This window comes from Sus scrofa, chromosome 13 (genome assembly GCF_054392235.1).
Source record: "Sus scrofa isolate SSC_HxYL_T2T_F1_AM1 chromosome 13, Sscrofa_HxYL_maternal_Yorkshire_Landrace_v2.0, whole genome shotgun sequence".
NCBI lineage: Eukaryota > Metazoa > Chordata > Mammalia > Artiodactyla > Suidae > Sus > Sus scrofa.
Genome location: NC_139395.1, coordinates 54,622,573 through 54,637,852, shown reverse-complemented (window position 1 = coordinate 54,637,852; position 15,280 = coordinate 54,622,573). Strand labels below are relative to the sequence as shown.

At 48.4% G+C, this 15,280-nt stretch overlaps 1 protein-coding gene across 12 annotated transcripts in view; it reads right to left on the bottom strand.

The window, feature by feature from the left end:
* FLNB (filamin B) overlaps positions 1-12,861 on the bottom strand; it is a 149,085-nt gene extending 136,224 nt beyond the window's left edge. For all 12 annotated transcript variants that reach the window (XR_014823393.1, XR_014823394.1, XR_002337597.2 and 9 more), the window contains exon 1: positions 12,425-12,861. Coding sequence is in view for 6 of the 12 variants with exons in the window: in XM_021069061.2 (XP_020924720.1) it covers positions 12,425-12,716 (292 nt within the window). In the remaining 6 variants the exon portion in view is untranslated. The remainder of the gene's footprint in view (positions 1-12,424) is intronic.
* Between the last annotated feature and the right edge of the window lie 2,419 nt (positions 12,862-15,280).

The window sequence follows — 15,280 nt, the reverse complement described above, 5'->3', positions numbered from 1 at the left end:
ACATACTACTCTGAGCTAGCAGTGACGCTCTGTCAGTCAGTGCCTTTGCATCACAGAGAAAACTTTATTCTTCTTCCAATTCTTTCTCAACCCTTCTGAGTAGGTCAAGAAGAAAGGCTCATTGTGCCTGTAGCTTGCTTTGAACACCTCTCCATCTCTAGCTAATTTTCCTTTTAACCAAAAGAGCAGGCCTCCTGCTGAGAAGAGGCAACTGCACCAGCTGGGATTTAATAACACTGTTTTGGCTTTATTTATGGTTACCTTCGATTTACCTAGTGACACTGCTTTTCCATTATGATAGTGACTGACACAAAGTGTCCTTTTTAAAAACATCTGTTTTACAAGTGAGTCAACTGCAGGGTAATGAGTAAAAATGAAAGATCCATGGGATACCGCAAAAATAATAAAGGTGATTCCTTTACAAATGACTGAATTTGGGGAAACACAGATCTAGGCCAGCTCTCCCATTTCACAGATGGGCAAAACATGCTGAGAGAGGGAGGTAAGCCCTCTAGAAGGCCCCAGTGATGAAAGATGCAGGCCTGGACTACAATCCAACTATCTGGGTCCTGCCATCTTCCCAGGATCTGAAATCCTGCCAAATTCAGCTTGCTCTGGGCCTTTCCCAGGACCAGAAACTGGTCTCTAGAAGCACAGTGGGTTAACACCTGCTGATCTTACTGATAACGCCTGATGGTCAACTTTAATAGCTAGTGAAACAAAAGCCATTGTGTAATGGTTTAAATTTTTGCTCTGTCACATGGAAACAGCACCCAGGCTGACTAATATCTTCCCATCATTAAAACATAAAGATCCACATTAGTCACTCACTCAAGTAAAACCCCCACAAATTCTACCTTTGGGAAAGGTGCTGGATGTTCCCTGCTCCCAACAAAAGATGACATAACAATGAAACTCCCCTAAAAGGCTGCAGTATTAGAAATCTGGCCCAAGCAAGGACACAGCAGGGTGACTATGCTCAAGTGGCAACTGGGGTAAGAAGGTAGTGACATCACACACAGATTCCCTGTCTGGGAAAAGACCAGCATATCCCTAAAAAGGACAAAGAATGATGTCTGCCCCCAACCTCCCACATACCTCTGTTCTCAGGAGCCACAGAATCTGCTGTTGCCTGCCACCTTCACTGTAGCCCAGCAACCTTGATGCTGTCTGTACAGGATGGTGTGACCCCAGGAGTCCACTTTCCAAGCACTACTGTAAAAATGTTGTCACCAGCTCTGTGACAAGAGATTAGAGTTCCTGTGGTGGCTCAGCAGAAACGAATCTAACTAGCATCCATGAGGAGGTAGGTTCGATCCTTGGCCTTGATCAACGGGTTAAGGATCCAGCATTGCTGTGAGTTGTGGTGTAGGTCACAGATGCAGCTCGGACACGGCATTGCTGTCCCTGTCGGCATAGGCCAGGGGCTACAGCTTCGATTCAACCCCTAGCCTAGGAACCTCCACATGCCATGGGTTCGGCCCTAAAAAGACCACACCCTAGGCAGCCCCACCATAAACCCAGATTTCAAAGGGCCAGAGCTAAAAGGGAGAGAAGGCGGTGGCCAGGGCAGACTGGAGGAGTGAGATTAGGAGCAGTGGGGAAGTAGCTGGTATATACCCTGCTTGGTTCCAGACTGAAAGTACCCAAGGCAGTCAGCACAGCCTCACCTCCAGCATGGTTGCTCTCTTCATCCTTTTGGATTAAGGCCAGAAAAGGGAAAGTGGGAGGGGTGGGGCTTCACAGTAATCACCCAATGCTAACACTGCAATAGCAGCAGCTGGCATTTACTAAGCACTTTCCTATGAAGAGGCGTGGTGCTAAGGGCTTGAGATGCACTTTCTCTTTAAACCCTGGAACTCAGAGCATTTTATCATCACATTTTGAACAGGAAAGATGGCCTCCCAGAGGCAGAATGGTGAACTGGGCTCAGCCAGCTCTCAAGGGGCAGAGCCAAGACTTGGACCCCTTTGCAAGCACATCACCTGGATGTTACAGCTGCTTCCATGAAAACATCAGGGAAGAAGGAAATGGGAATAAAGGACATTCTAAAAGAGGCAAAAAAGAAGGATGAAAGAAAAAATGGGGGAAGGGGGAAGAAAGGAAAGGCAGGCAGGCAAAGGATATTGGTTAAAAAAACAAAAACAACCAAAAAAACTCCATTAGTCAAATAGGGAGAAAGAGAAAGTGGGGGAAGATGTTAATAACATTTGGTACCTGTTTTCTACCCTTAAAGGAAGCTTGGAAGGAAGACCAGGAAACGCTACTGGCCCACGGTGCCTACCCTCAAAAACCCAGGCGATTCTTCTGAAAACAGCCCATTAGGTAAGAGGCATCTGATCAATTTCTGAATATATTCCCACCTACCTTTCCCTTTATAAAATAATTAGGTCACAGCTTCCTCCAAGCTGAAGGGGCCACCACAGGCCCAGGAATTAGAAGGGGGAAAAGGGATGAAGGCAATGACCACCACTTATGGGGCACTTAACGTCTGCCAAGGGCTACCGCAAGTGCTTTGTAGGGATTCTATCATTTATCGTCAATAATACCAAGAGTGGAATGGAATGTAGCTGAGGGCACAGAACCTGGGAGTTGTGAAGCAACTTGCCCCAAATCTCCCAGTGGTCTAACTGACCCATACTCTTAAGCATCCTCAGGAAATGGCTCAATCTGTATTGAAAGTGGTTTACATTCTATCTCCTTTGCCTCACACAAGACCAAGACAGGATGATTCCATGGGTCTGGTGTCCTAAGGGCTATTGAGAAAATCATCTTTCCAAAAAACCCCTAAGACTTCAGGCAGGCAGGGGTTAATCAAGTTGTCCAACCACATTGTTAGGGGCACATTTGAGACATATTTCAACTGCCAGTGGAGCTAAGCCACTAAAAGGTAAAGGAGTTTCTGTCCTGGGCTAACCATGAGGGAAGGTCACAATGTAACCAAAGATAACAACTACTATTAAGAGATCCTGGTGGTTCCAATAAAAGTTGGTCCTAAAAACTTTTAAGAGACAGAAGTGGCTGGAATAGCCCCACTCCATGGTTGACCAAAACATATTTCTAGACGAAGGGAGACTTGCAAGCCATGATGAGTCTCCAATTTTAATGCTGGCCACAGCTCAGCATTCACTCAAGCATGAATCTTGTTACAACCATCGGTATGACCAAAATGATTTCACAAAATGTTTCCACCAGTCCATAGGCTCTTTCTCCTAAGAAAACACATCTCCCTCTTCCCCATTTTGACCAAAAGGGAATATGTTTCTTTGTAAGTTCTCTATGTTCTTGCAAACTTTTTAGTTTTACAAAGAACTACAAATGCAACTTTTTAATATTAAAAAAAAAAAAAAACTTATTATGGAGTTCCCGTCATGGCTCAGTGGTTAACGAATCCCACTAGGAACCATGAGGTTGTGGGTTTGAGCCCTGGCCTCACTCAGTGGGTTAAGGATCCGGTGTTGTGGTGAACTGTGGTGTAGGTTGTAGACGCGGCTCGGATCCCGAGTTGCTGTGGCTCTGGCATAGGCCGGTGGCTATGGCTCCAATTCGACCCCTAGCCTGGTAACCTCCATATGCCGTGGGAGTGGCCCAAGAAATAGCAAAAAGACCAAAAAAAAAAAAAAGAAGAAGAAGTGAATTTCAAAGACACACTGAGCTGACTGCGTTCCTTTGGGGATTAAAACCCCAGGGCAGAGTTTGAATCATAGTCTGCCACATTCTCACTGGCTGATCTGGGCATGCCTCAGTTTCCTCGTCTGCAATAATGGGGGTTATTGAAATAACCACAGCTCAGAGTTGCAAAGAGGTTTCATTTAGCTATAATTGAAAGGCATTAATCACAATGCCTGGTACTGGTAGGCAATATATATTCCCTGTTAATAAGAAAACAAAACAAGGTGTTCTACTGGAACCCTAGACCCAGCTGCCCACTGCACAAAATTCCCATTTCTCTATAGGCTGCAAAGGACCACTATTTTGCATTTCTTGGAAGCAAATGTATTGTAAACAAGACAATGTACCAGTTATTATTCAACCCACTATGCTAGAGACTGTTTATTTATTCGATAAATTACTTATTATATTCCTCCTAAGTGCCAAGTTCAGAGCCCCAGAGTTGAACAAGAGACACTGCCTGCCTTTGGAACAGTCGTGAGCTAGTGGCAGAACAAGACAGGCAAGTTAGATCAATACAGCTCATCAAGCCATGGCCCTGGGGCGGTGGGGGGAGCCACGGGTGTCCAGGAGAGGGCCTCATGCCCTCCAACCTTGGATGTGACTCCCAGTGGCTGCCAAACAAAAGTGCCCAGAAAAGGGATAGGAGAGGCAATTAAAGCAAGAAATGCAAGCCCCACAGGAAGTGTAATGTGACACCTAGCTCACTTCCTATAAAGGATTCCCCAGCAGGAGAGGCATTTCCCAGATGCCAGCTTGCCTCCTTTTAGTAAAGATGAGGAATGTGACGATCCACTGCCCAGGTGCTTGCAAGCCAGGATCCACCAAGGCCCCTTCTCCTAGAACACTTTCTGGTTTCTGCCTGTACCCCACCCCATCATGGCTGGAAGCCACACGGAGCCCAAACCCCCCCACCCCCCACCCCAAGCAGCATATCCTTGGTCTTCCAGCCTTTACCTCTTCTAACAAGGAATCTTATAATCAGAACTGCCAAGTCACAAGGGCCTTTAAGGTCTGAGCCCCAAGGCCTCACTACCTGAGGTCTCCTGGGGCAGCAATGCCTGGTCCCCCACCTCTGGCCTACTTCACCCAATCAAGGAAACAATATCTTTGTTCTTGAGCAAGAAACACCAGGCTGAGCCATGATCCCAGCAGGCTGCGGAATGCTAAATAATTTTTGTTCCCTCAGAATATCTGATAAGTCTCTTCAGGGAGGTGCACACAAGCAGTGCAGTACCAGCATGATAAGAACTTGATTATTTTCTTAGAGGTTGCAGAGGAGATGGCAGAATCTTATTTTAGCCACTGAGAATCCTTTGATATCCCAGACTACCCAGGATGCTTGCCTCTGCCTGGGTCACAAGCACCATGAGGCCGAAGGCAGCACCACTCCTGTTTGTCAAAGGAAAGCTGACTCCTGCTCGCCTCTTTTAATCTTAAAATCTGAATTTATGGGCCGCAGCAAATTTACATAGTCCTCACCACAAACCCCACCCATTTCCCTATAGCTCGAAAGCCAAAATTCCACACTTGGTTCCAAATAATTTCAACCTCTTTGGTCGCCTTTATATCTGAACGGAAATTCCAGAAAAGTTGTCTGGCATGGCAAAAGCTGACCAGCCTTATGAAAATACCCAGAAAGGTGACCCATTTAGTCAAAAGAGCTTTCAGATCTCCATGAGAAAAGGAATTCATGCCAGCATAAAGGGCCTTCAGAGAGGGAGAACAGGAGTGTTGTGTTAACGCCCAGACCTTTCAACAAGCCAGCCCTGCGATTTCTGGGGAGGCTGAGCCAGACCAGCTTTCTCTCTCAGGAGCTGTGCAGCAGAAGCCCTTGGGGACGCCAGTTCAGCTCTGGAGCATACAGATAGGTGCCGTGGTGCACAGCAAGATGCCTGCCCACAAGCCTCCTTGAACATGAGCAGGGAGCCGCCAGCTGCTTGTGCCAGGGCTGCCAGACTGACAAAGCTGAGTGCCAGCCAGGAAAGAAAGGTTCTGCTCAGCGGCAAGCACCACCCAACACACCCTCCGGCCAGTTAATGTTTACAGGTAGCAGAAGGAAAGGACATGGGTGAGGTCATTGCTGACAGAGCACATCTGTGCCAATGGCAACTGTCACTGAGGATCTCCCAGCACAGCCAGGTCTCAACGAACTAACCCCACCCACCTGCACAAGTGGTGGGCACTGCGAGCCCCACAGGACTGCAACCAGGAGGAATTCCAGGGACATCTCCTCGCCTCTGGCTTGCAGGCCTCACAAAGAAAGTCCTGCCTGGCTCCCCAAAGCAGCCTTCAGCTGCTCCCTGCAGTCCAGACCTGCAGTGAAATCACTGCCCCTGAGAAAGAATCAGAGAATTTTCTCCAGAACTGGAAAGAAGCCCCCGCCCACCCCATTAAAGCTCAAACATGAGCCCCCAAAAGCTGTGTTTTGTAGAAGGAAATTTCAATTTCACGTTAATCAAGCTCAAATGATTAAAGTTTCAAGCAAAATAAAAATGAACAGGACTAAAGCAATAGAAAGACTCTTGCTACAATATATCTCACTTTACAAGTGTGAACCCAACTTCGACATAAAACAACTGTACAGCTTAATGCAGGCAAGCATCTTGCCTTGGCATGTGAATTGAGATCTCAGCCTCAGCTTTTTCATCTGTAAATTGGAAATAGAAATAAAGCCACTCCCTCTGCAGGATTCATAAGGGAAAGGCACTTAGGACAATGCTTGGCCGACAGTAGGCATTGGGAAATAAAGCGCTAAGACATTATGTTAGAGGATGCATGTGCCCACCCTGACATTTGACGCACGAATGGCATCATCATGGACATTCTGGGTACCAAGAATTGCAAAAGAATATGCAGAAGAAGACAACTATCCTCCTTGCCAAGCTGTCTACCTGTGCCAGGTTTTGATGATGAGGGAAGGAAGTCAGTCGCTCTGTCAAAACGAGATACTCTCTTCCTAGACTAGGGACTCAATTTCCCAGAAAAGTGAGCCAGACACCTTAAAAATACAAGGCCACTTTCCAAGCCCCAAAAGAGGAAAGTACTGCTGTTTATCACACAATAACCTGAGTCAATGTGGTGATTATTGAACACGTTTAATGAATAACTAGATTTACAACAGTAATGTAAAATGGCTTATAGGAGAACGTCATGAAAGGCAGTTTTAATGTTTGTAAGAGCAGGCAATAGCATGCATTTAGATGGAAATGGCTCATTCCATTGGATTTATTCATTTGGTTCAACTTGGTGGTGGAAGGAGTTATAATTATAGGTCTACCCCCTTAACAGAGGATAATTAAAGATGAAAACTAAATGCAGAATAATAACAACAGGGGAAAAAAAGAAAAATGAAATGTAGAACTGCAGGTCCTGAGAGACCTTGAAATAGGGTATAAGCACCCTAACAGACAAACATTTTAAATGAAGTCCCCAGTGATCTTTGTGTGTCTGAAGGTTGGAGGACACTCCTTGGTGACTTATCCCTCCTCTCTGCTGAGCAGTAAGGCATGCTGGGGACATGACTCTCATTATTCCCATGGCCCTAGCAGTGAGCCTGGCTCAGAGTTGGTCCTTCATACATTTGTTGAATGAGGAAAGGAAACAAGGAAGGATCTTGAGGGATCTTCATCACAGGTTCCAAGCTGGGGGGAAGGGAAGAGCTAACAGACCACGTGACAGTAGCAGGATTAGCCAGCGATTAGGTAGAAGACAAGACAAAGTCCACACCATATTAATAATGACAGTGCTAGCCTTATGCTGTAATTTAACCAAATCAAATCTAATGCTCTCTGCATTACACATGGGGAAACTGAGGCTCAGAAAGGTTAACACAGTAGACCAGAGTTGCACAGTAGTTAGGGGGAAGAATGGGGATTAGAATCCCAGCACTCTAGCTTCAGGCTAGACTAGCTTCAGATTATGTGCTGACCTGAAGGCCACTTATAGAGAAAACAGGATGACGTGGTACCCTGGCCATGGAGCCAGGAAGGCAGGGCCCGAAGACTCCAAACCTGAGCTTCTGCTGCCCAAGGAACAAGGCAGCCATCCTTAACTAACCTATGACACAGCCTCACAGCAAAGAACCAGGACGCCCCTCCCTGGGTGGGGGGCGGGGAGAGAGTGTCCAGGAGACATAATTTGGCTCCAAATCAAAGCTCTCCTTCAGCACAGACTCTCCAAGAATAAAGGCAGCTGCTGACTGGCACGCTGGCCCCACCATTGCTGGAGGAGCCTGCAGAGGCCCAACTGCCATCTGGAAATGATTTGGCCCATAGATTCCTGAACGAGTGGGAGGTTGGAATGACCAGCCGCTCTGAGCTCCCGTCCAGCTCTCAGAAACAAAGCTGGTGTGAATGCGCCCTAGAGGCAGCCATAACATAACCAAGGGTCACCCCCTTCCAAGGAGTGGACACCCTCTGGGCAGTCCAGAATGCGATTATAGCAAGTAGAATCAACATTAGCCAATCAAGCTGGTCTCCTCAGTGTGGTGCCAATTTTAAATATCCTTTCAGCGTGCAAACCCTCCAGCATGACTTTTGAGAATATCACTGGACAGCATCTTATTTAACAAACACACAGCACCAACTATGTGCCACCAACTGTTCCAAGCACTTTAAAAAAATATTAACTTGTTTAGTTTTTACAGCAACCTTTTAAGGGGGTAGTTATTATCCCCATTTAAGTGATAAGGAAACCAAGGCACAGAAGTTTCTTCATAGCTACTTAGTAGCAAGTAGGATTCTAAGAATGCTAGCTCTTAACTAGCATACTGATTTGTTACTATGTTACAAATGGTCCAGAACTTGTTAATTCTGACAAAGCCTGCTACTTTGCTACTTTTTAAGCATTCTCTGGATGTGAACTACAGTGCCTAAAAGATACACATGCATTTGCTAAATAGGAAAGGGCAGAATTTAGGATTCTTTGTGCATCATTTTGGTGGGGGTGTGAAAATGGGAAGGAAAACAGGGTGAGTGGCTCGGTGACCCACCACCCTGGAAACTCTGCCCAGTGACCCAAGGTCTTGGGAACAGGCACCGCGCCTGCTCTGGGGCGCTGGCCTGGCACAGGCACCTTAAGTAAACATCAGGGTCAGACCGCATCCTCTAAAAAGGAAAGAATTCCTTTTTTGTAAAGGATCAAACCAAAACACGCTACCCAAACTTCTAGGCAGCCTTGGTTGTCATTCTTGGGCTAGAAGTCCCCTTTTTCTCCAAGTTGGCTGGGTTGCCCAGTGTCGGAAAGGCTTTTGGAAAAACAAGTAAATAAAACTGCCAGCTCCTGGCAGACAACTAGAATTGAATATGCTGAGGCCTCACTATGAACTGCCCTGGGTATAAGAATGAGTGCTTCAAGTTTGGGATGGAGCCTAGGATGGGCCCACCTTACAAGGAATCACTAACATCAACAGCCAGGGCTTTCTTTCGGTGAATTTTAAGCAGAAAAGCCACAGTGCTCTGGCAGCCTTTGACCACTTCATGTCTCATAGCTGGCGCCTATACACAACTCTAATGATTCCCACAACATACATTGTTGGGAGTTATCCAAAATATACAAAACTCTATATTCATTCAGATACCTCCACAGATTATGGAGTGAAATGATATCCAGAAGGTAGCAGGAAATCTCAAAAAAAAAAAAAACAAAGCAAAAAAAACAGTGAAGACAGGGCAGCCATCCCCTCCACACAACATGCAAGATGCAAACTGATCCTGCTCACCTCCTGACATGACACTCATCTCATGGACCCTCATCAGAGTTCAGAGGATTAATTTCGCTCCTCACATAATAAAGTCTCGCTCAAAGTGTGGATATCTAAACACAACCCCAACATTCCAGACTTGCAAAACCTAGTGTTCCCATGAGCTTTCTGGTAAGGGGAGAGGGGCTGTATTTTACTCATTTCTGATACTGAAAGGTAGGTCAGTTAAGGACCAATTTCAACAACTCAGCACAGCTGGGTTCCCATCAACACTTACCAGCTGGGTGACCTCCACAAGTGACTTCACTCCCATTTCCCCAACTTTAAAAAGATGTAATAATACTAACAACAACCAAGGCAATAACAACAACCATTTTCTAAGCACTTGGCCAGGATTGGGGCCAGGCCTTAACCCTTCCAGGGACTTGCCGAAAGCAAATAAAGACAAAGAAACCAGAACTGGAGGTGATTCAATGAAGTGATCAATGGAACACACTAAAGGCCTAGCAGCTGCCCCCAAACGGGAGCTCCTATCCTTGTCAGCACAATGCAACATAGCATAAGCACTGAATGCCTGAACTGAGGTCCACCTGGATGTGAATTTTTTTCTGAAGGGCCTTTACCCAGCACAGCCCCAGGGAAGAGGCCTCAGGCATTACCCTCTTAGGAGTCCTGGCACTTGGCAAGTCTTTCTCAGCCTCCAGAGGCTGGAAAACCTGTTTGTTGGAAGATCTTTCTGGAGAACAACTAGGCAGCCAATGATAGGAGTCATAAATGGTCACACCCTTTGACCCAGAAATGCCACTCTGGGGAATAGGATCCAAGAAATCATTTAAAAGGAGAAAATAGGAGTTCCCATCATGGCACAGCAGAAATGAATCTGACTAGGAACCATGAGATTGAGGGTTCGATCCCTGGTCTCGCTCAGTGGGTTAATAATCTGGCGTTTCTGTGGCTCTGGCGTAGGCTGGCAGCAATGGCTCTGATTAAACCCCTAGCCTGGAAACCTCCATATGCCGCAGGTGCAGTCCAAAAGACAAAAAAAAAATAAAGAAATAAAAGGAGAAAATAAAATAAAACAATATAAATTGTGGTGGGAAGAGGTCCATAGCAAGAAGCTGCCAACAATCCACAGGCCACAACTGGGGAAGGGGAGGCTAACCCTGGAATGTCAGGAAAAGGGAAGAAGCTATGGCCTGGGTGGGTTCAGGAATGAAAATCACAAGGATCAAGTAGAAACATGTAAGGGACCAGACAAACTCTAGAATGAGACCCTCAATTTCAGGGCACCAAAGGGAAGCCATGCGGGAGGCAGCTGCAGACTCTGTCAACAGTTGGTAAAGTGGGCAGTCCAGGATTTTCTGGTGCTGTGGTCTGATGTTTGTTTTGGTTTTTAAGATTTCTTGCCATGCATGTTTGGATACTCCTGGTTTACTTTAAGTTTCTTTGTTCAGTTAATTAAATAAATACACATTTTTCAGGCAAAGAACAAGGGATCCAAGTTGAGCCCTGTAGCCCTGGAGATTCCTCAGTGGGAAAGCTGGTTTCTGAAAAGGAAAGAATTCCAGGAGAAATCTGAGGTTCCCCCTTCCCTCATTACAGAAGATGGGCCCCCAAAAGAAGAGAGCATGCCACACAGCTTCCTTGTGCAGGGAAGCCACCCTCCAGAGGGAGGCTGACGGGGCGGTGGCTGCTGCCTGGGCCCAGGAAGCAGCCCCACCTGCCAGGACAGGTGTGGGGGAGGGTGGGGAGAGGATGAGGAGACTCAGCCCAGAGGGAACCCCTTTTAGGCTGGAAAGTCCCAGCAGTCACACCCAATGCCCCTCCTTCCTGTCAGGGGGTTAATAGAAGGCCTGGCCTCCTCAAGAAGGGACCCTAGACCCAGGCCTGGGCCAGCTGCTCAATGGCAAGAGGCTCACCTGGCAGAACATGCATACAATGTATGTGCACACCACGCTGTGCACAGACTGCACATATACTCACAAACGCACACTACACACCCCTGACTCCTACCCTTACAACCCACACCCTCAGCAGCCTTATGACCCTGCGGGAAGCCCTCCACTAGCCCTGGTCCTAGCGGGGACCTCACCCTCATCACTCCTCCCCAGCCTTGGGGGGAGAGGAACCCAACGCCAACTCCCTCCCTCCTCTCAGGAAGACCCTGGTGTGGGGAGGGCGGGGAGAGGAAGGCCAAGTCTCCTTTAATTGTCACCCGCTTCCTTCAATTCTCGGCTAGACCCTCTCTACTTCCATAGCCCTGGGCAAGCCCGTTAACCCTCTGGACCCTCTTGTCTTACACGCCCCAACTCACGGGGTGTGTAAGGACCGAGTTAACAGGAGGCTGTTGGCACACAGCGCGCACTAGCTCCCTACAAGCGGCCGCTACCGCCGCCGACTCTCAATAGTATCTTCAGAGGCGAGAGCTGGCTCAGCTCGCAGCGCGGGGCCAGAGCGAGCGCGAATGCCACACCCCCGGGCTCCCCTTCCGGAGACGGCGAGGGAGGGTCCCAGGCCCCCGTCTCCACCTAGGCGGCAGGGCCCCAGTTTCGGAGCACACTCCCTCCCCAAGGCCTCCGCACCTGGCCTCCGAGCCAACGCCCATCAGGCGACCGCCCAGCGCATCGGCCTGGGCGCAGCTGGGCGAGCGCTCCAGGGAGCGTCTGACTAGGGCCCCACCCCCGGGGACTGCCGACCAGAGGTTTCCAGTCCCCCAGCTTCCGCAGGGGCACCCCAAGTGCCACAGCCCGCACTCCCCCCAAGCGGCCCCAACATGAACCCTCAACCCATCGCCCGCCAAAGGCGCACGGCCCCGGCGCAAGGCAAGGAACTATCACTGTAAGACAGCACCCCAGGGAACGGCATGCAGGAGGGTGCCTAGGTCCCCTTTGTCCTCACCCCCACCCACCCCGGCCTCTGTGCCCACATCCAGCCGGTGGCTGCTGGACGCGGCGGAGGCGCGCGACAGGGAGCCTCAGTCTCCTCAGGGGCGCACGCGCGGGGGCGCGAGAAGTACACGCCGGCGCACGGCTCGGCCAGGGCACTCACCGATGGACACGAGCTTGATGTTCTCACGGTCCAGGAACTCGAGCGCCACGGACACGTTCTCAAGCTGCATCTGGCGGAAGGTGGGCCGCTGGTGGTACTTGCGGTACATGTGCTTCTGGCTAAGCACCTCCAGCAGCGCGATGAGCCGAAGCCCGTCGCTCAAGTCGGTCTGCAGGTTTCCGATGCGTTTGTTCACGCACTTGAGGTGCTCGTTGCACCAACGCGTGAACGTGTTCTGCTGGATCTTCTTCCAAGGCGCGTCCTCCGCCAGATCCTTCTCGGTTACCGGCATCTTGGCGGCGGGGAGAGCGCTATGAGCAGTGAGCTGCCGGGGACTGGCGTCGGGAGGCCCAAGGGCCGGGGGAGCGAAAACCAAAGCGGAGCGGGAGCGGGGCTCGAACTCGCTGCTACCAAAGCCGCGGCCGGGACTGCTCTGCGCCCGCCTGCCCCTGGCCGCGCGAGGCGCCTGGCCCCGCGCCTGCGCACTGAGACGACCCGCCCCTGAAGCTCCGCCCCGTCCCGACCCTCTGGCGGGAGTTCCCGGGTCACGCTTGCCCCCTGCAGCTCCAAATGAGCACTGCGCCCTGCGAGCTGCAAGGCGTCCGGGACCGGCGCTCGGTGTTCATTGCCTCTGCAGAAGAAAGCTAGGCAGGAGATGTCCGGCTACTCAAGAGGAAGGTCACCAGGTCCCATAGTGAGGGCACTTGCAGAAGTAGGGATCTGGGCTGGACGGAATGGACAGGGACGACGGCGTAGATCACAGGGAATGGAGTTGGTGCAGAAGGTACTTTTTCCATCTAGGTTCAATAAGATTCCATAAGGATTTTTATTGAGTTCCTGCTGTGCCAGGCACTATGTTAGGTCCTGGAGGACATCGTGAAAGTAATGGACATTTTACTTTTCATATTAATTAAACTCGTATGAATTGTCAGTCACAGTATTTATTGAGTGCCTACTGCGTGCTAACCTTCCTAGAGCTTGCCAACCAATGATAAGACAAACTTATAACTTAACCTAGACTTCATAGACTAATATATGAGAAAAATATAAAACCATCACAAAAAGCTTAATGGCAGTGATACAAATGAATGATAATTTACTGTGTGTATTAGTTTCCTAATGCTCCTGTAACAAATTACCAAAGCTCTGTTTTTAAAAAACAAAAACACACATTGTTATCTTGCTTTTTTTTAGTTTAGAGTCCCTCACTTGTCTCACTGAGCTAAAATCCAGGTATTGGCAGGATGCATTTCTTTCTGGAGGCTCAAGGGAAGAATCCATTCCCTTGCCCTTTCCAACTTCTGGAAGCTTCCTGAATTTCTTGGCTATGTCCTCTTCCTCCATCTTCAAAACCAGCCACATCAGGCTGAGTTTTTCTACACTGTTATCTCTCCCATTCTCCATAGTCACATCTTCCTCTAATTATCTTAAGGATCCATCTGGGAAGAGGCATTGGGCAGAATGAATGTCAAGGGCTTCCAGCTGTGGAAGAAGCCAGCAGATCTGTGGTTGGGATGCTCTATAACAGGTCATTTGTAAACAAGGTAAAGTGCTTTCTTCTGACAGATTGCCTCACTCACTGGAAATGCTCAAAACAGCCTTGAGGGAGAGAAGGTATTATTACCTGGCCCTGACCCTAGCCCATTGTTGAGATCAATAATTTTTTGAAGGCTCATTCCCCTCTTGAGTGATTAAGTGAAGAGATTTGCTGGAGGTCAGTTGGTAAGGACTGGATAAAGCTGAACTTGAACCTAGGTCTAACTCCAAAGTATGTACTACACCTAAAAGCCCCCATGCTCTTCCCAGCTTGGGCCTTGCCTTTGTGAGTAGCAGATTCACCAGTAGGCAGTGTTGGTAATGTTACCTACCCCGTGCCCAAGGGTTCTTGTTCCTCATGCTTTCTTCCACCCAAAGGCACTCATCAAAATGTATCAGCCAGGGCCTCATTCCCAAAGGGACATCCTCTCTGCTATTAGGTGAGACTGGGACTAATGCGATCACTTCAGCTCACTCAGCAGCTGATAATGCACCAAAGTTCTTTTTTTGGGGGGGGGGGGCACACCCGCAGCATATGGAGGTTCCCAGGCTAGGGGTCTAATTGGAGCTGTAGCCGCCAGCCTATGCCAGAGCCACAGCACCTCCGCTCCGAGCCACGTCTGCGACCTACACCACAACTTACAGTAATGCCGGATCCTTAACCCACTGAGCAAGGCCAGGGATCAAACCCAAATCCTCATGGATGCTAGTGGGATTTGTTAACTGCTGAGCCATGATGGGAACTCCTAAAGTTCTCCTTTCTTATGAGATATTTCTGTTTTCACCAGACCTTGACACGAATAACTAAATTTAAGTTCTGCATGTAAATTAATATCCAGTCCACTTCACTCTGAGTGAGACATCCTTGTCTTAGGATGTGTCTGGTGAAACTCTCCATCCAATTAGAAGACACTTAAGAGTTCACTAGAAAGCAGTTTATGCGGAGTGACCAGGACTCAGCAACCATGATGGAGCATGATGGAGGAGGGTAGCCTTAGTGACAAGGTCTTTAAGTGGCCCTTTATCAATATTTGATAAAAGATGAGGGCCAAACACCTCAAGGCATGCATTTTTGCAGGGAGCATTTTAACTGCATTCTACAGGTTTGCCTGACAAAGACAATAAATACCAAATCTTCACAATAGCCAAGACATGGAAGCAACCTAAATGTCAATTGACAGATGAATGGATTAAGAAGATGTGGTATGTATACACAATGGAATACTACTCAGCCATAAAAAGAACAAAATAATGCCATTTGCAGCAACATGGATGGAGCTAGAGACTCTCATACGAAGTGAAGTCAGAAAAAGAAAGACA